The sequence below is a fragment of the Salminus brasiliensis genome, chromosome 10 (assembly GCF_030463535.1).
Source record: "Salminus brasiliensis chromosome 10, fSalBra1.hap2, whole genome shotgun sequence".
Classification (NCBI taxonomy): domain Eukaryota; kingdom Metazoa; phylum Chordata; class Actinopteri; order Characiformes; family Bryconidae; genus Salminus; species Salminus brasiliensis.
This window is the reverse complement of record NC_132887.1, coordinates 39,613,780-39,632,565: the sequence shown is the minus strand read 5'-3', so window position 1 is coordinate 39,632,565 and position 18,786 is coordinate 39,613,780. Positions and strand designations below refer to the sequence as shown.

The window sequence follows — 18,786 nt, the reverse complement described above, 5'->3', positions numbered from 1 at the left end:
TTTGCCTGGAACAAAATCCTGGGGTGGATTTTACTTCCTGGACCTGAATTCTCCAGTGTAATCATAGTGTGTGTGTATGTGTTTTGCAGGTTATGGATGAAACAAGCACTCAAATCACATGGCCCTCCAAACTGAAGATCGGGGCCAAGTCCAAAAAAGGTACAAACACACACACACACACACTCAGCCCTACAAAGCCTTACACACCACAGGGCATTTGTGAGAGTGAGTTAAAGGGGCAATTACTAGGAAAGCAATTGGACAGTGGGGGTGGGTATGAACCAAAGTATTCCAGGAAAGGAAACTGAAAGTGAACCTGTTGTGTTCTCTCCTGCTTTCTAACTGCAGCACAAACTCACACATGTATTCCTGTCTTAATGGGGACTATGTTTTACTGCGTATAAAATGCATTAAAAACAGGTCATCCTGCTGCTAAATGACCTGAAAAATACCATGCTTTTCTGCCCCGTAGGCGTGTTGCATCCTCTGTCATTGTGTGTGTGTGTGTGTGTGTGTGTGTGTGTGTGTATGTGCTCTATAAACAGTCTAATTGACTATATACAAAACCTTTTGTATGAAAGTGCATGTGTGGCTGACAGGCACTGAGTAATTGTGTTTATGTACACACACACAAACACACTCACACACTTTAACAGCATTCTTTTCAACATGCATGCATTAGCGCGCACATACCCACACACACTGGAAACTGATGATTACCATATGGCAGGAAAAGAAACCATTCCTGGTGTTACACTGACACACACACCACCTATAACTACAGCTCACCCTGACTGTGTGTGTGTGTCTGCGTGTGTACAGCCCTATCACATCACCCTTGGCTCATTCATGTTCTGCTCTCCTAATCCCCAACTCAGTCCACCACAACATGTACACACTCCCACAGGCAACTCACTAAGGCACCAGAGGCACCAGTTAAGGGGTGGCTGTATTAGGCAGCGAGTGAACAGTCAGTTCTTGAAGGTGATGATGTGTTGAAGAAGGAAAAATGGTGACACTTTGACCAATCGACTGGGTCAGAGAACATCACTTAACATTATTACCATTCAGAGGTCTTATGCCTCTACAGGTCAGAACTGTTTTGGCAGCACGAGGGGGACCTACACAGTATTAGGCAGGTGGTTTTAATGTTATGGCTGATTAGTGTAATTGTCTTAGGAGTCTGTGACTGCTTATGTTATATGAAACATATGGGACACATGGCCATGCTCTGACGAACAAGCCTGTTTAGGCATGAATACAGCCCATCAGGCAGTCTTTACAATCAACTGGAGAGGGCTATTTTTAGAACAGGGCTATAAATCTTATGCACATTCCACATGGTTTGTGTGTGTCTGTGTGTGAGTAATGTCCATTGCAAGAGGAAGAGAATGGCTTACTGGAAAGTGTGTGGATATGTACGCAAGTGCGCGTGTGTGTGCGCGCGCGCGTGTGCGCGCGCGTGTGTGCGCGCGTGTGTGCGCGCGTGTGTGTGTGTGTAAGAGCCAGTAATTAGAGGGGATCTTAAAGCTACATTCAGTAGAGTTTCTGAAAGTGTGTTAGTTTATAAATAGTTGCTATAGTTGCACTTTACTTCTATTTTGTGTTGTGGTTTATTTATACATATTTACATATTAACATTTGGACATTTATTAATCTTCATTTACAGTATTAAGAGATAAGTAATACAGTCATATCAATAGTGGGAACTAAGTAGTGCTATTGATTGTTAAAGTGAGTGGTATCAACATGGCCAGATCCAAAAGGTGCCCTGAGGCCTTTAGACCATGGACCATGCAACATGACGATGATCCAAAACATTTCAGTGAGTCCACCAAGGAATGGCTCAAAGTCCAGATCTTAATCCTATTGAGATGCCTTGGGGTGATTTGAAATGGGCTAAACATTTGCTAAGCAAAATAAAAAAGACGTTACATTTTTCCATACTTCTGACCCTTGTTCTTTTCTGTTTTTCTGCTCCAGATCCTCATATCAAGGTCAGTGGGAGGAGGGAAGATGTAAGAGAAGCGAAAGAGAGAATTCTGTCCGTTCTCGACACAAAGGTGAGTCATGCTGGGTTTGGGACGGGCTTTGCGAAGTGTTGTTTTCCTGCCTGTGCCATGGAATGAAGCTCAACATAATGTGAGGTGCCTCCTACTATTATTGACTGCTTTTATTTGCTTTCACTGTAGCCATGTGTTCACTGTGACCATCTGACCCCTGCAGAGTAATCGTGTGACCCTGAAGATGGACGTGTCGCACACGGAGCATTCTCACGTGATCGGGAAGGGAGGGAATAACATCAAACGTGTGATGGAGGAGACAGGCTGCCACATCCACTTCCCTGATTCCAACAGAAACAGCCAGGGCGAGAAGAGCAATCAGGTATGTGCACACAGATGTAGACAGGGAGAGAAGTGGAAACAGGTAGGAACATAGGAAACATTCTAATTCTCCAAATTCATCCATTGAAAGTTCATGTAAATTTGCCTTTTTTATGGATCGAAGGTTTGGGCGTGCACTACTAATAGGAACATCTCTGTACCTCTTTTCAGTAAATGTGATAAAGTATCTGTATTTAAGATATTATTTGACATTGACTTGGGTTGGTGTGAAAAATATGATGTCAGTTAATGAACCTATTTACCACCCGATTACCCCAAAATGAAACGTACTGAATGTCCCTTTATGATAAGCTCTTCTCTGATTGGCTGGTTTACAGCAAAGGCGACAGCTCACAGAACTTTTGGGGATCCTGTTAACTTAGTACAGATCCCCATTTCAGTTCCTGGAACAACCAGCATTCCCATAACTAGCAGAGTCTGATGATGAGCTGCTCTCTGGTATCAATAACACAATATTCTCCCGTGGTAAGTTGCTGTTGAATATAACAGGTCAAGACTGTGATGTAACACATTGGGGTTTTGGAATTGGCCTGGTTTTCTGCTCTGATTTGGCTCTGCTGGATGCTTTTTAGAAGGATGAACAGCAGTGTTTTGAGGTTCACCGGTTATAACTTTCATTATACAACCATGCCTAGTTACCAAGTTGACATTATAGGGCCTGTTAAAGCAGAAGCTGCAAAGATAAATTCAGAGACAGACCCGTATCAGAGTTCAGTTGGGTGCTGTTGGGTTTTGTAGATAATTAAATTTACTTACTCAAGTAACCACAATCACAACAATCATCTTTCTTAAGCACAGTGTTACCATATTCTCCTTATTTCTAAAAGATAAAGTAATAAGAGATGAGTGTTTAACATAGGTCTGTCTGAAGTACTACAAATATGTGCAGTCTAAACAAACAGTAAAAGCCAGCCGGTTCCTGACTTCTAGCTTTGCTTCAGCTTGAGGATGAGAACCGACGTTTCTGCATGAAATCCACCTCAACCAATATCTCGCTCAGCTGAGTAAGAAATAAATTCAATGATTATCAGCTGATTATTATCCGAAGTGGCCTTGTTAATCATGGGTTGTGATCGGGCCTTGGATTCACCCCAGATCCTCTGCGGAGTAGATTAAGATCATTGGCTAGTAAATGTAAAAATCTTTTCAAATCAACACATCTGCTGTGGTTCATATAGGCTCTATAATCAAAGTCTACAGAACAAAAATGACCACGTACTATTGACTCCCAGTGGAGGCTATCCTGCACTTAAGTGATTTTTACTGGCAGAGAAACAAGAAGCTGATTTTCATTGGCTCAGATGACGCCAGTGTTTCGTGAAGTGGTGGATCTGTTTGACTGTCAGTTGTGAACCATTTCATATGAGGTGCTGATGGCTCTAGGAGGGTGTGATGACGGATAGACACACTCACACACTTCGTTCTGACCCACTGAACTGAATTGTGAACCTTTTAATATGAGGTTATACTGTGTATTCACATACATGCACGCCCCGATGAGCCACAACATTATGACCACTCGTAGATGAAGTGAGTAAAGTTGATTAGCCCATAATAATGTTACATGTGAAGGTCTGGGATCTCTGTTAGACAGCACAGGAAAGGTTAGTTGACGTGTTGGATGTGGCAGAACTGGGTGGTGTGAACACTTGAGCCAAATCTAGACCTTTGTTTTGGTGACGGGATACAAAAAGCATGCAAAGGGAAGGTGTAAACAGGCCCTACGTGAGATAGCATGGAATAACCTCTCTCTCTCTCTCTCTCTCTCTCTCTCTCTCTCTCTCTCTCTCTCTCTCTCTCTCTCTCTCAGGTATCTATAGCAGGGCAGCCAGCAGGTGTGGAGGCAGCGAGGGCTAAAATCCGGGTAATTTACCATTTATAATACTTTTTACTTAAGAATTAAGTAAAATTCAGTTGTTGGTGTGTTTGTTCTGGATGTCTTTTTATTTTATGTATCTGATTCCTTTTATTGGTTTCCGGTTCAATCAGTTTAAAATTACATAAAAAAAAAGGACATGATGTTTAGTCAGGTGTAAATTATGAGCAGGTAATGTGTTTTAATCCATGTGTCAGAACACACATTACTCATGTAAACATTTGAGACTGACGTTTAGGATGAGTTCATGATCATGCTGCCGGCCAACTCTCACTGGACAAAGTGTTAGGCTGAGGACTTTAAGAGTGGGTTTCTCTCTCTCTCTGTCTCTCTCTCTGTCTCTTTAGGAGCTGTTGCCATTGGCTCTGATGTTCGAGTGTGGGGGTTTGCTGGAGCCATTGGACTGTAACTCTCCAATCGTCCAACACATCTCCCAGTCCTGCAGTGTCTCCGTCGCCTGTAAACCACCTTCACATCTCTATGGCAACACTGCTGTCGTCCGCGGCAACCAGAGCAACGCTGCTGCAGTCAAGGTGAGAGAAGAGGGGTGATGAATGTCCATTGTCTCAACATTTTTTCCCTGTAATTATTTCACCTTTGGAAATCTCCAATTGATCTTTATATTTTGTGAATATTTCATGATAAATGGCCCAATAAAAATATTTGCCTTTACATTAAAGTGCATGAAATTACACTAAGTAAAAATACTGTACATCAGTGAAAGCTCTTATAAAATACTTCTCTCAAAGAATAACTAGCAACACTGCCCGCTAAACACAGGCCAAACTGATGAGGAAAGAGAATGGACGGAGTGCACTGTGTTTAGCAGAGAGAGAAACTAGGTCATTGTGTGGTGAGTTAATGTGAAATGGAGTCTGGCTTCACTGTCTCCAGAAATTGCACTCATACAGACACACAGAGCAGCAGTCTTCTCAAACACAGGCCTCTGAGCCTGCCATTTGTCCTCTGGCTTCATGTGCGAGTGTGGGTTTATTGGTCACGTTGCTCACCCCAAAGGCTTTCTTTGAGGTGAATAGCATTTAATGAAGAAGTGAGTTCATCTCCAGCTCATCTTAAGTGATCTGAATCAATAGCCGCGCCAGGACTGCCGACTGAGTCTTGGGTGGGCCGAACCTTTAATTTCACTCTTGTGGGCGAGGGAAGGGAGCTACAATATACAGTGTAGTAACAATAACTAAATGTCAACCTCAGAACAGAGATAAAAACTCATAAGAGAAAAGAAACCTCCCTGTTATTCTGACATTTATGCCTCAGATTTAATACCTTATGCCTTATTGTAGTTTATTTATGCTTGTACAGTACAGTGGACTTCTCCTCTTTGCATTTCCCAGCTCAGAAAGCCCTGGTCAGAGCGCAGAGACTGACATGCTACAGCACCCCTGGAGCAGAGAAGTTTAGGGGACCTGGGTGTTGAACCCACAGCACTGTGATCAATAACCCAGTGCCCTACCCAATGTACCACCTCTGCCCTATAGATGTTGTGTTAATGAAATGTTACAGGTTGTGCTTGGTTTCTGTTGTGCTTTAAATAAGCAGTGTTTATACTGGATACTTCCAGTCCATACTGGTCGTCTGTGACCAGCTTTTGTCCAGTTCTGCATAACAGTGCTCAACAAATGCCTCACAATTTCTGGACATTGGTTAACTAAGATTTTAGGGTCAAAAATGGAATTTTAAAATGTTAGGGTTTTTTTTAACATCTTGGGTTTACTGGTGTTAAAAAGGTGGGTGGGATTATCAGGGATGGTAAATGTGATTTTGGGTCTTATTTAATTTTTTTTTTTTGGGCCAAATTATTTAACACATTCTAATTTGTTAATTATCTGAATAGGGAAGGAAGGACTGCGGCTGTATATAAAGGTTTGGGCACCCATGTTAATTTCTGTTGTTAAATAAGTGAGGACAATTTGTCAACATTTTTAAACACTATTTATTTACTTATTACTAAATTTAACACATTAAACATAATATATAAAAAAGGCCATTTAAATTAGCACATGCCCTGTTTTTTTCCGGTATGTTAAATAAAAATAAAAATCTATGTAATTTGTCCTGGGGTGCCCAACATTTTGCATACAGCTGCATGTACACAGCAGTACAATATAGCCAAAAAAAGACCTGTAAATAACTGAACACAAAGTGGAGCTATTATATTTATAGTGTATAGAATTCAGTTTATGACAAGTGCATATAAGTGCATATTTGAAAATTGATGATATAATATTTGCTATAAAATATGAATGGATTTTAACATTCCATTTTCAGTGGTCTGCAGGTTGATGCATCGATGCATTTTGACAGTCATTTGTTTGTACGCCTGTGTGTGTGTGTGTGTTCCAGCGCGGTACTGCTCTGCTGTTGGATCATCTGGCCGGGTCAATGGCTGGATCTGTCATGGTCAGCACTCAGCTGGACATCGCGCCCCAGCACCACTTGGCCTTACTGGGTCGGAACGGAGCCAACCTCAAACACATCAGCCAGCGCACCGGCGCCCACATCCATTTCCCTGACCCCAGCACACACTCTCACACACACAACAACGCACGCCGCTCCGCAGTCTACATCCAGGGCAGCATAGATGCCGTGTGTGACGCCAGACAGCAGCTCATGGTACAAACGCACACATGCATACTCACTCTGGGAGTCTCTAGTCTGGGTGGTCTAGGGTGGGTGTGGTTATTAAACAGATGACTTGGTTTTAGAGGGCTGCATTTACATTAGGTGTCTGTTGGTTAGTGGTCTAGGAGGAACAGGTTTTTTGATACCTGGCCATGCCCACTCCATCACTTTTTAATGCTCTGTTTGGACAAAAGTATTGGGACACCTGCTCATTCCCTGTTTTCTTTTGAAATCAAGGGGATTAAAAAAGGTTTTTATTGTGTACACTGTCTAGCTGTAATTAGGTCAGGATGATGGATGATGGGGGGGCTTTATACCTCTCTATTCCACACCTGGCATTAGGCATGGTGCCAATAGGTTCATGTTGATCTGCTCCAGAAAGTCCTATTTAGAGATGTCCTGATTTAAGTCCTTTAACCCCCCCATCCAATCTGATCCTGTTAATGCCCCCCGATCCGATACCGATCCGATCTTTGTGTTTCTGTAAATAATACAGCTCCACAGTTAAGCTGTACTAACCCACACTAGTAAACAGCAGTCTGTTTCTAATATCAGACTAAATTCTAATCCGATCTACTTTGCTTGGAGAAACAAACTGTTAAACTATGGCCACCTGACCATTCAGCTCCCAGCTCCTTTACAACTCTGCAGTCAGATCACTTGGGGTGTGTGTACATTAGCATTAGCCACCTCCTCAGTTCTGACTGTGCCGTCAGATTTGGTTTAGAACCAAACAAAAGAGTGTGTTCTCTCGCTGGTAGAACAGCGCCTTTCCAACACAGTCTGGTTTATAACCATGGGGTAAAATATCTGTGTCATTGCAGAACTACAACAAACAGGGTGTTTTTTTTGGCAGCATGGACAAAAACAGCAGAAAATAGACCACCTAACACTCTCTTTACCTGCTACTTTCTCATTTACACACTCTCCTTTACAGACTAGCTAAAGTTTTCTTCTTTAAATAATGCAGCAGTTGTGCTCTGCTGTTGAAATGCACTCTATAGAACTGCAACACTATTTAAGGTGGATTGCAGAGTTAGCCAAAGAAGCTAACTTTTGCATTTGTTTTGGCTGCTAATTGTTAACATTGCCGCACTTATCAGTTCAAATAAAGAATACACCAGAATAAGGTCCCAGAATACCTCTCTGGGGTAGCTTTTCAAAAAATGAGAAGGTCGCCAGCAGCAGCTAAGGATCAAACATTTGGACATATAGTGTATTTTAAATGCACCAAGTCCCTCCAAGACTCTGTTTCTGTTTTTAGCTTTTTATCTTCTGGTTTCATCTTCTACTTTTCCTTAGCCTCTCATCTCATCTTTCTCCTTTCTCTTGTCTCTGTTTGTTTGATAACCCCCTTATTCCATCTGGTCTGTACCCAAAAATGCCCCTTGAGAGCCATGTGTAATATTTGTGCTCTAAGAACGAGTCAGTTCTTCTACACGTTCAGCAGTATCAAACATGCTGTAGACCAGTGGTCTTCAGCCCTAATACTGCAGAGTAGCTACCTTCCTGCAGGTCTCAACTCTCACCCAAATCCACCACACCCCATTCAGTCAATCAAGAGCTTCTGAAGGCAGTAATTATTTGGATCAGGTGGAGTGAAAGGTAGCTCTCCAGTAGCAGGTTTGGATACCACTGGTGTAGACACTGGGATCAAGAATGATTTGGTTGGGCTTCATATTTCAAAGGCAGTGAGCTTTTCTGATGAAATTTTAGTAACTGACAAAATATCCAATGCCAGATGTCATTTATCTAGAAACCATGAATTCCAAATCAGCTCTTTTCTTTGAGTTCCAGGGCTGGTATTCATGAAAGGCTTCCAGACAGGGAGTGGGCTGCTGCAGGATCTGTTTCTTTGGCCTATGGGTCTGCCTTAGATTTAGCCTTTTTTTAATGAACTTATATAAATAATCTGCCATACAGGACTTTTGGCCATCAAGCGTTTATCAAACCTGACCGTTAAGACACAGAGACGTGACGCCTGCCTTGATTCACTTCAGTGCAGTCGGGGTTTATTTGTACAGTGTCATGATGAATCCGCTCTGTAAAGACCAGGGCCCAAAGCCCTTCTTTCTGAACCACCAACCATACCTCATTACAAAGCCTCTCAGTGTGCTTGGAGAACACTAATCACTCCACTGCTCCACTGTAACTGTGTGACCGGGCAGATTCCTCAGTCCACATGCTGAGCAGAAGCCCAAAGGTTTAAGTAGGCCAGTTGGACACACAGCTGTGTGTGTGTGTGTGTGTGTGTGTGTGTGTGTGTGTGTGTGTGTGTGTGTGTGTGTGTGTGTGTGTGTGTGTGTGTGTGAGAGAGAGAGAGAGAGAGAGAGAGAGAGTGGTTGAAATTAAAGAGTATCTTTTTCTCAGTGGAGCTCTGTGGTTTAGCTGTGAGTCTGCAACTGCAGCTTGTGTTTGTTCTTACTGAAGTGAATAAAAAATGCAGTGTTTTAAAGTGTTTGTGTGTGTGTGTGTGTGTGTGTGTGTGTGTGTGTGTCAGGGCTGTCTGCCTCTGGTTCTGATGTTTGATATTAAGGAGGAAGTGGAAGTAGAGACGCAGTGCATCACCACTTTAATGGAGCAGCTTGACGTCTTCATCAGCATCAAACCCAAACCCAAACAACCCAGCAAGGTAACATAAAACCACAAACACACACTTCCATTTAAACATTCTCACATACCTACCACATCTCACGTACCTACCAACGGTGGTCCAAGCAGGGGAAGAGCACAAACCGAGAGTTTCCAAAATTATTTAATGATAGGAGGAGCGTGTCACAACAGTGGACACAGTGCAGTGGACACAGTGCAGTGTCCCCTACTGCGAATAGGCCAGCGTAGCAGCAAAGTGGTCAACGTGACCATGCTGACTGTCAAAAGCACCTACAGTGGACACACAAGTGTCAGATCTAGACCTTAAATTGATGGAAGAAGGTCACCTTTTCCAGGAGGTCCTGTTTTCTTTTGATTCACATAGACGGCCAGACGGCCTGTCCTCAATGGCTCCATCTCACAACTGACAGGACTTAAAGGATCTGCTGTAATATCATTGGTGCCAGATACCACAGATACCACCTTCAGAGTATAGTGAGCTGTTTTGGTGGAACACAGAGGACCAACATCATATTTGGAAGGACATCTTAATGTTTTGGCTCATTTTCTTGTGTATTGTTGATGAATTGATATCTTTTCAGTCAGAAGGTCTGCAGAATGGTTTATAAATCACGTCACATATATTATGGTGTGCTTTGATCTCCGCAAGAATTAAAGGCGTTAAGAAGTGCATCATTGTGTTCAGGGTTTCCAAATTCCCCAGTTTATACTCTGTGTGTCTCTCTCTCTCTCTCTCTCTCTCTCTCTCTCTCTCTCTCTGTTTCAGTCTGTGATTGTGAAGAGTGTTGAGAGGAATGCAGAAAATATGTATGAAGCCCGTAGGCTGCTGTTGGCTTTGGAAAGTAGCTGTGCAGCCTCTCCCAGTCCTCCGGTTTCTCTCAGTACCCCTGTTTGTCCCGTTACTTCTGGAGCTCCGTTTTGTCCTGGTACCAGCAGCGTCCCAGCTAACGGACACAGCACTTCCTCTCCCCTTCTCAACCCTGTGGGACTGGATATCTTGGCCTCAGCTGGACTGGGGCTGAGTACTCTAGGTAATGTAGGTTTGTAACTGCTTCTTAGCCTCCTGAAAATAACATATAAGCATATTGGAGATAAATGGAAATGAACCTTATATGGCCTTAAGCTGGAAAAGGTTTAGGAACAATATAACCTAGTATTGATGATGTATCGTCTGCATCCAGCAGAGTGAATGTACACTATAAATAACATCAGCAGGCTAAATTCACTGTGTACATTTACCCTGAACACCACACTCCAAAACGTGCCTCATATCATTAGTGTTACCATTCACTCACATTTATTCAATCAGAGTCCTTATCATTAGCAGGCTCCTTTTGAGCTAATGGCTGCATTATTAGTGTTCGCAGGCCCACTCAAAGCCTTTGTGCATCAGTAGTGTTCAAACACTCCTCTTGCTGCTGAATGTGCTGTGTTGCTCCATATCTCAGCGGACTGTAATTACTACTGTCTGTGTCAGCTGATTACAGCTTACACTGCCAAACAAATCCAAATTTAGCTTCTGTTTTACTTGTGTGTGTGTGTGTGTGTGTGTGTGTGTGTGTGTGTGTGTGTGTGTGTGTGTGTGTGTGTGTCACTTTTGATAAGTAAAAACACTCACTGAAGTATACGCTACACAGACGCCTGTTCATCTGCCTGGAGCCCATAACAGTAGAGCTGCTTTATTTATGTGTGAATTAAGGTAAGCTTTAGTGAAGTGGAGTCTGTCTGTAGGTAACTGTCCTTTAAAAGGAGAATGTACTGATTGTAGCTTCTAAATATATCTTATGAGTTATGCTGCTCTAAAGAAGTATGGGCTGCGGACAGTTGTCTCATGCTGGTTAATGTATTTACTGCTGCCAGTGGAGTGCATCTGAGAGTCTCAATAGCTCAGATGTTTTTCCCTCCCCAGAAGAATCTTGGCTTATGCAGTGACCCATCAATCCTTTTTTTAAAAAAATGTACAGATGTCAGAATCATTTGTACAAAATGTTCCGTTTAACCATTTGTCATCTCTGATGTCTGACGGGACTTCACATTAAGAACTGTGTAAAACACTGTGTCTGTGTGTCTGTGTGTGTGTGTGTGTGTGTGTGAACAGTTATAGAGAGCCTCTAAACAACAATGTGTTTAGTTGTTTATTTAATTCAAATTTGGTGGTCGGTATCAGTACCACTGAACTTCTTTGAATATTGATATCACTTTTGACATCATTAAAAAAAATAAGAGCAGTGAAATGAATATATTTTATATTTATATATTTAGAATTTCTTCTTATTATTATTTTTCAGCAGCAAAAGTGAAATGGAGCCCTAGGTTTATCTAATCTAAGTTTAAAAAGTCTTTTGTTATTTGTCTAGGCAGTTTTGCAGAATGTTCTGATAGTTGGACGCCTAAAAATAATTATAGGACACAGTGACCCATATGATAGCTGCATGAATCTGACCATGTTTTCATCAAACATGTATTTAGTTGTAGTAATTTTATAGTTTTGTTTGCTTGTAAAGATTTGTGAAATCCTGCGAATCTTGTTGGAAATTGATAATCTACATTGTGTTTGGGCTGATATTTATAATACTTGACAGTAGTCAGCATCTTAAAAAAATATTTGTATGTATTTATTAATGTTAACTGGTCTGGGGACCCTTCTCGTTTTTCTTGTGATCGTGACGTCTTCAGACTGGCCTTATTTATAATATATGATTGTAAACGTTGTACTGCTGTTACTTACTACAGGTGTGTGTGGTGATTTTAGCTACCCCATGTGTATGGGTTTACCACCTGTAATGTAATATTACAGGAGCGTTTTGTACATCATGATTTACATCTGTATACACTACCTCTGTATTTCTCTACAGGCCTTTTGGGTTCCTCAGGCATTTCCAGTCATGACAGCTCTTCCAGCCCGAACCCGGCTCTGACTGGTCACAGTTCTGCCCTGAATGGTCCTAATGGGGCAGTCAGCACGCTACAGAACAGCAATCACTCCAGTCACTCACACTCCAACACACCTGTGTACACGCGCACACACACATCCTTACACAGCCCTTCCCTCTGGACCAGTACACTCAGTACAGCGAATAACACTGCAGGTGAGAACCAGACAGTTTGCTTCTGGATCTGTTCTGATTGCTCCCTCTAGTGGAGAAACCATGGCTAAACCATAGTTATCACTGTTTACCCCTCTCCCTCTCTCTCTCTCCCCCCTCTATTCTCCTCTCTGTCTCTCTTTCTTTTAGGGTTCTCCTCTGTTCTGATGCTACAGTCTGTCTCTCAGGGTTCACTCAGCAGTCTGCTGCTCTCTGGAGTCCACAATTTCAGCCAGAGTCACGCACACAATCGCACTCACTCACCCACTCACTCGCACGTCCACGCACACACTCCTTCCCCTCCGCCAGGACTGACACCTATACACAAAGCAGTCACCGCAGAGCAGCTCAAAGCACGTGTGAGTAACGGTCTAGAGTTGGAATTGGTTTGCTATTTGTACAAATGCCACTTTTGGTGTAAGAGAGTAGGGCTGCGCTGTATGCCACTTTAGCATCGCTAATGCAAGGTCAAGTTACATTTTTAATGTGTGTGTGTTGCAGATTCCTGGGTCCATGTACAGAGGAATTTCGTCTCTTTCTGAATCTATGCTTGGCCCCTCCCACTGCGACCCAGTCCAAGAAGTTAACGGACACAGCCAGCCAGAAGCTCTCTCCAGCAAGTCTAGCTCAGACGAAGGTACAGATCTCACACATACTCATGTACGCCCTCTAATTCAGTTACTTCTACACACAAATACTCACACCCATGCACTCTCTCACACACACATGGTCACTCACTGTATTGTAAACCCCCTCACTGGTGGACAGCTGCTGTTTCCGTCCACTAGCCCAGTGGTTCCCAACCCTGGTCCTGAAGGACCCCAAGCCCTGCACATTTTAGTGTTTACACCACTGACCCTAACCCGGTTTGTTTCTGAGCACAGAGCTGCACTTGGATTTAATATTTTAGGATGGTGGACCCCCTCTCAACCTAGCAGGGGACGCAAAGCCGCTGTGCCTGATACTCTCACCACCACCACATACACTACTATTTCAGTGCCACTGCTGTGATAAGGATGGTCCCACCCAGTATTATCAACATCAGGCTTATGGTCAGAAACTGTCCAATGATGAATGGGGGAGAAGGCAGCAATGCAATTCTAACAGGCGTACACACACACACACACACACACACACACACACACACACACACACACAGTATAGACATTGACGTATGGCTTCATGCTGTATCAGACAGCTCAATTGATTCCATGCTGATAACAGCAGGAGGCTGATAGAGTGCTGCTGGTTGGGGTGTGTAATTTGTGCTGGCTTGTATTCTTATACACTCACATCACTTATTGCTGCTCGTTCTGTAAATAAGTGATAAGCAGGCAGAAGAACACGGGGCTTGAGGGAGAATAAGCTGTATAGAGATGTGTTTGCTTTAGAGAAATTTAAATGGTTTCTTTTCCCCCTCCCAGGCTCAGACACATTTGTTGAAGTGGGCATGCCCAGAAGCCCGTCTCATTCAGCCAATGGGAACGACCTAAAGCAGATGCTAGCTTCCTGTACAACGTCACCTGGGAAACGGCAAACCATGGAACTGTTGCAGGGCAAAACTTCCCATCTCCAGTAGGTTCCATGCTAAGTACAGCTCCCATTACCATGTACAATACATGTTCAAAAGTTTGTGGACACCTGCTTATCCTGCATTTCTCCTGATAGAAAAAAGGTTTTTCCCCTTTGCTACAGTAACAGTAACAGTCTTTAGGGAAGGTTTACACCTGATATTGATTTTGTACTGATGTAAGAGGATCAGTTCTGGATCACAAACTACACTCTAAACTAAAGTATTGGACAGAGCTCTGTCACAGAGAGCACTCCATAGCCCAATGCTTTAGCTGACCAGTGATCTCAATACATTGTCCCATTCTCTTGGCATTGCTGTCATATTGAGATTATACAGTTATTATACAATTATAAAATTATGCCTGGATACTTTCGGAAATATTACATTACATTTTGTTTTATTAACTCAGTATGTTAATTAGGGTCATAAAGATCATTCTTTTGTAACTTTCCCCCTAGTCTGAAGACTGAAGTGTCTAGTAATGTGTGTGTGTGTGTGTGTGTGTGTGTGTGTGTGTGTGTGTGTGTGTGTGTGTAGTTCAGAATGCCTCTTGTCGGATTCTGAGGCTGATGCAATAGCTGATAAGAGAGCTCCAGGCAGTGAAAGAGCAGCGGAAAGGAACAGACTGGCACCTCATATACAGGTATGGACACACACACTCAAATATTACATTCCGTTGCGTTATTTCCCTCTTACTCATGAACAGACACACACACACACACACACACAGTATTTCACTCTGTTTTACTCTCTATCACTGTCTGTTCTGTACAGATGCAGACATGTTTATATACCAGAGCTGAACTGTGACGGTGTTAGACTCTAGAAACCATGAAAGACTGAAGACTGTATAAAAAAAGCTCATTTCTGCTAGAACCAACTGTTGGATTCCAGTAGTGTTAATCTAATGGCATTGCACTTTTTTGATTACTGTAGATTACACTACAACATTTAAACGCCTAATTTCAAGCTTCTAACATACATGAGCACATATTTGACCGTGTGTATGTTGCCCAGAGCTGCTGCTGCTTTTGCATTTTTAGTAATTGACTGAATCCTGGTTGGACTACCACTCATAATCAGTAAGTGACATGTCTAGAACTTCCAGATGACCTACAGTGCCATGACTGAACTGCTTCCACTCACCAAATCAGATCATGATTGGTTGATTCCTCTGTCCATTAAATTGGTGGTTAATGTGACACTTCTGACACACTTCCTCTCTGCTTGTGATGTCCCAACCAGTGGAAAGCCTTGAGATTTCCCCACTGGTAAACAAACACAATATGCAAGGGAACCCATTTTCCTGTCATTTACACAGACAGTTGACTAAGTGTGTTTGTGCGATCTCTTTTCAGGCATACGATTATGAACAGAAGAAACTGCTTGCAACTAAAGGTTAGTGCTCATATTATTTGGACACCTGCTCAGTGTTTCTTCTTAAATTAAGAGTATTAAAATAGTGTATCCTGCTTTTGGTGGAGTAGCTGTCTTTACTGTCCAGGGAAGGCTTTCCACTAGATTCTGCTTTTATTAGAGGGGGTGAAAACTCTGTGAACTGATGTGGCTTCAGACGGAGAAACCATTTTACAGTCCTGATGTTGTGTTGCTCCTAGAGAGCCAGTTAATGTAGACTGTATTGTTGGTTGTGTGTTATAGCCATGCTGAAGAAGCCAGTAGTGACAGAAGTGCGGACCCCCACCAACACCTGGAGTGGACTGGGGTTCTCCAAGTCTATGCCTGCGGATAGCATCAAGCAGCTACGCAGAGCCAGCCATGCAGCATACAAACCTGCCGTCAGAACCACGTATGAGGTATTTATACACACAGACAATTACTTATGATACACATGACTATTCCAAAAGATTGCAGTACACTCAGACAAACATAGGGGGCGATATGGCAAACACACACACATATATATATAAATATGTATACACACGTCTGTATGTGCACGCTCTGAAACTTGCACTTTGTGCTTGTCAGGGTCCTCCTCTCTCCTGTGTGGGTGGTGGAGGGGCTCTCCGTAACGGCAGCAGCGGGGACAGCTGGAGGGAGAGAAATGGAAGTGCTGTTGTTAACGGTAACGGAGCAACAAATGACTTCCCCGCTACTATCAGTCCTCCAGAGAGAAGCAAGAGCCGGGCTGGTGAGAGAAAATCAGCTGTAGACCTTGGGTTACCTTTTGATGGCACTAAGCCCAATGCCCCAGAGTGGTGCAACGGTCTAAGTGCTGGCCCTATCATTGGGACGTCACAGACATCCTTGGTCAGGAATTCCAGAGAGCATCCTCATTTCAGAGAACTGTCCACTCTCTCTCAAATAATACATCTGCACTATATGTCCATATGTTTGTGGACACCCATTCTAAAAAAGGAACTCAGACCACAGATGTGCAAATGCGCACACACACACAGCTTCTCAGTCCTTGTAGATAAGTATTGCCAATAGAATAGGACTCTCTGTGAACCTGTTGGCCCCATTCCTAATTCCTGGCGTGGGGCTGTGAGCTCCCAGCATTGAACTGTGGAGCTGCGTTCTCTGGAGTAATGGAGCTCAGTCAGTATCATTGGGATTGGGAGTTGGAGTGGCGTTTGTGATCCAGAATAGGTTTTTTCCTATTATTAATTTGTTATATTCATTTGTGTGTGTGTTTGTGTGTTTCACAGCCATAGATCAGTATTTGAGCAGCAGTAACTATATGGACTGTATCTCCTCCATGGGTGGCAGTAAGAGCCGCTCTCTGAGTTCCTCTCTGAAAGGGACAGACCTGCCAGAGCTCTTCAGCACTCTGGGACTGGGCAAGTACATCGATGTCTTCCAGCAGCAGGAGGTACACACACTCCCAACAGCTTTCATATCTTGCAGCTAACTGGCTGTACAAGACTAGTTAACACACTCCTGAAAGAATCCTGAGTGGTTCTTGGCCTGGATGTACAGATCTGATATAAAACCTTTTTTTAAAAAGGTTCTTTACAATTTATACAAGGTTCATACAAATGATATACGTGTGTGCGTCTGTGTGTTTTAGATTGATCTGCAGACATTTGTCACACTGACGGATCCAGACCTAAAAGAGCTGGGAATCACAACGTTTGGAGCACGCAGGAAAATGCTGCTGGCTATCTCAGGTGTGTGCTGCATGATTCAGTCTGAAGCAACTTCATAGAAGAATTCATGTATTGTTGCTGTCACTCAGAAGCCCGTCTAAATACGCATAACGTTTAATGTATCCGTTTAGAAAGATAAAAAGTGGAAAAAGACAAAAAAGGAGATCGCGTTTTCAGGGTTTTACGCTCCCGATGTTCACTGTGTTTGATCTGCTATCAACTTTCTTTCCTGCCTCTTCTGGACAGAGCTAAATAAGAGCCGGTGGAAGTTGTTGGAGCCGACAAACATCCACTCCTCCTTCCTGGAGGGCGGCGCGAGCGGACGTCTCTCACGTCAGTTCCACGCTGACATGGCGAGCATTAGCGGACGCTGGTGAGCTCCAACCCTCAGAGACTGCCCTACTGACAGTGCCTCACCCTGGGCTGCACACGCCCCTAAACCTTTTACCCACCCATAAGCCTGGTGCTTCTGAGTATGTATAGAGATACAATAGAAATTTAAAGGCACCAAAATTGCAAAAAATAAATAAATAATTTCCAAAGTGCCAAAAAAGAGAAGATCCTCAGATAGATGAGGGGTTGGCTGCTAGTTTATTGATGGTGTTCGAAGTTTCGAAACATTTCTGAAATCATGAAGATTTGTTGCAGTATTACCTGAATGTGTGCAGCTGTGGCAGGAAAAAGCAGAACATCAGTTTATCTTTGGTACTCTCGCCCTTTCTGGCAGGTATCAGTATAAAGCACTTTAAGACAGCTTTTACCTGTGGTTCGTTCCTAGCGTGTGTTCAGTGTGTGTATGTGTGTGTGTGTGTGTGTGTGTGTGCGCGTGTGTGTTTTTCTAACCAGTAAAGGTTAGCACTTACTAACCTTCAGTGTTCAGGCAGAGTTCAGGGTTCATGCCTTGGTCATAGTCATGTTCTTCAGTGCTCTGCAGACAGTGGTCGATATTGTAAGGCTGCACTTCTTCCATTATATCTTTTACAAGCTTTTTTATGTTTTAAAAGTTTCAATTTTATGTTTACCTTAATAATATTGTGAGTTTACATTTTCTGCATCAATTATTTTACATTGGTCTTGAGATAGATTTGGTTTAGTTTGTTTGTTTGTTGTATTTTGGCTTCCCATCCTTAGAATTACCATACCTGTCCACTACGTAATAATTTGCCTTCTTGACTTCAACCCTCTGCCAGAAATCTACTTTCCAAATGCCACACTAATGTAATACCAAAATCTGTTTCCTCCTGGTGAAATCAGAGCTGATTGTTGTGTTAATAATAATGAAATCTTACCTGGCTAGCCCAGCGATCTACACTCTTACAAATACAGGCAATGCCATAGAAGAGCCACTTTTGGTTCCAGAAGAAAAAAATGTTGTGTAGATCCCCCTCATGCCACCAGTTGAGGCACAGTCTCCACAAGACCTCTGAATGCGGCCCTTTAAGTCCTGTAAGTTGTGAGGTGGGACCTCCATGAGCACCAGTGA

At 42.9% G+C, this 18,786-nt stretch overlaps 1 protein-coding gene across 1 annotated transcript in view; it reads left to right on the top strand.

The window, feature by feature from the left end:
• Positions 1-17,852, top strand: part of bicc1a (BicC family RNA binding protein 1a) — a 33,515-nt gene extending 15,663 nt beyond the window's left edge. Inside the window, exons 3-21 of the mRNA XM_072690600.1 lie at positions 90-159; positions 1,984-2,063; positions 2,227-2,385; positions 4,216-4,269; positions 4,629-4,814; positions 6,643-6,912; positions 9,422-9,553; positions 10,301-10,565; positions 12,390-12,623; positions 12,771-12,979; positions 13,122-13,257; positions 14,045-14,195; positions 14,731-14,836; positions 15,552-15,591; positions 15,853-16,007; positions 16,180-16,342; positions 16,863-17,026; positions 17,225-17,324; positions 17,550-17,852. Of these exons, the coding sequence (XP_072546701.1) occupies positions 90-159; positions 1,984-2,063; positions 2,227-2,385; positions 4,216-4,269; positions 4,629-4,814; positions 6,643-6,912; positions 9,422-9,553; positions 10,301-10,565; positions 12,390-12,623; positions 12,771-12,979; positions 13,122-13,257; positions 14,045-14,195; positions 14,731-14,836; positions 15,552-15,591; positions 15,853-16,007; positions 16,180-16,342; positions 16,863-17,026; positions 17,225-17,324; positions 17,550-17,680 (2,805 nt within the window). The 3' untranslated portion in view covers positions 17,681-17,852. The remainder of the gene's footprint in view (positions 1-89; positions 160-1,983; positions 2,064-2,226; positions 2,386-4,215; positions 4,270-4,628; positions 4,815-6,642; positions 6,913-9,421; positions 9,554-10,300; positions 10,566-12,389; positions 12,624-12,770; positions 12,980-13,121; positions 13,258-14,044; positions 14,196-14,730; positions 14,837-15,551; positions 15,592-15,852; positions 16,008-16,179; positions 16,343-16,862; positions 17,027-17,224; positions 17,325-17,549) is intronic.
• Positions 17,853-18,786: the final 934 nt, after the last annotated feature.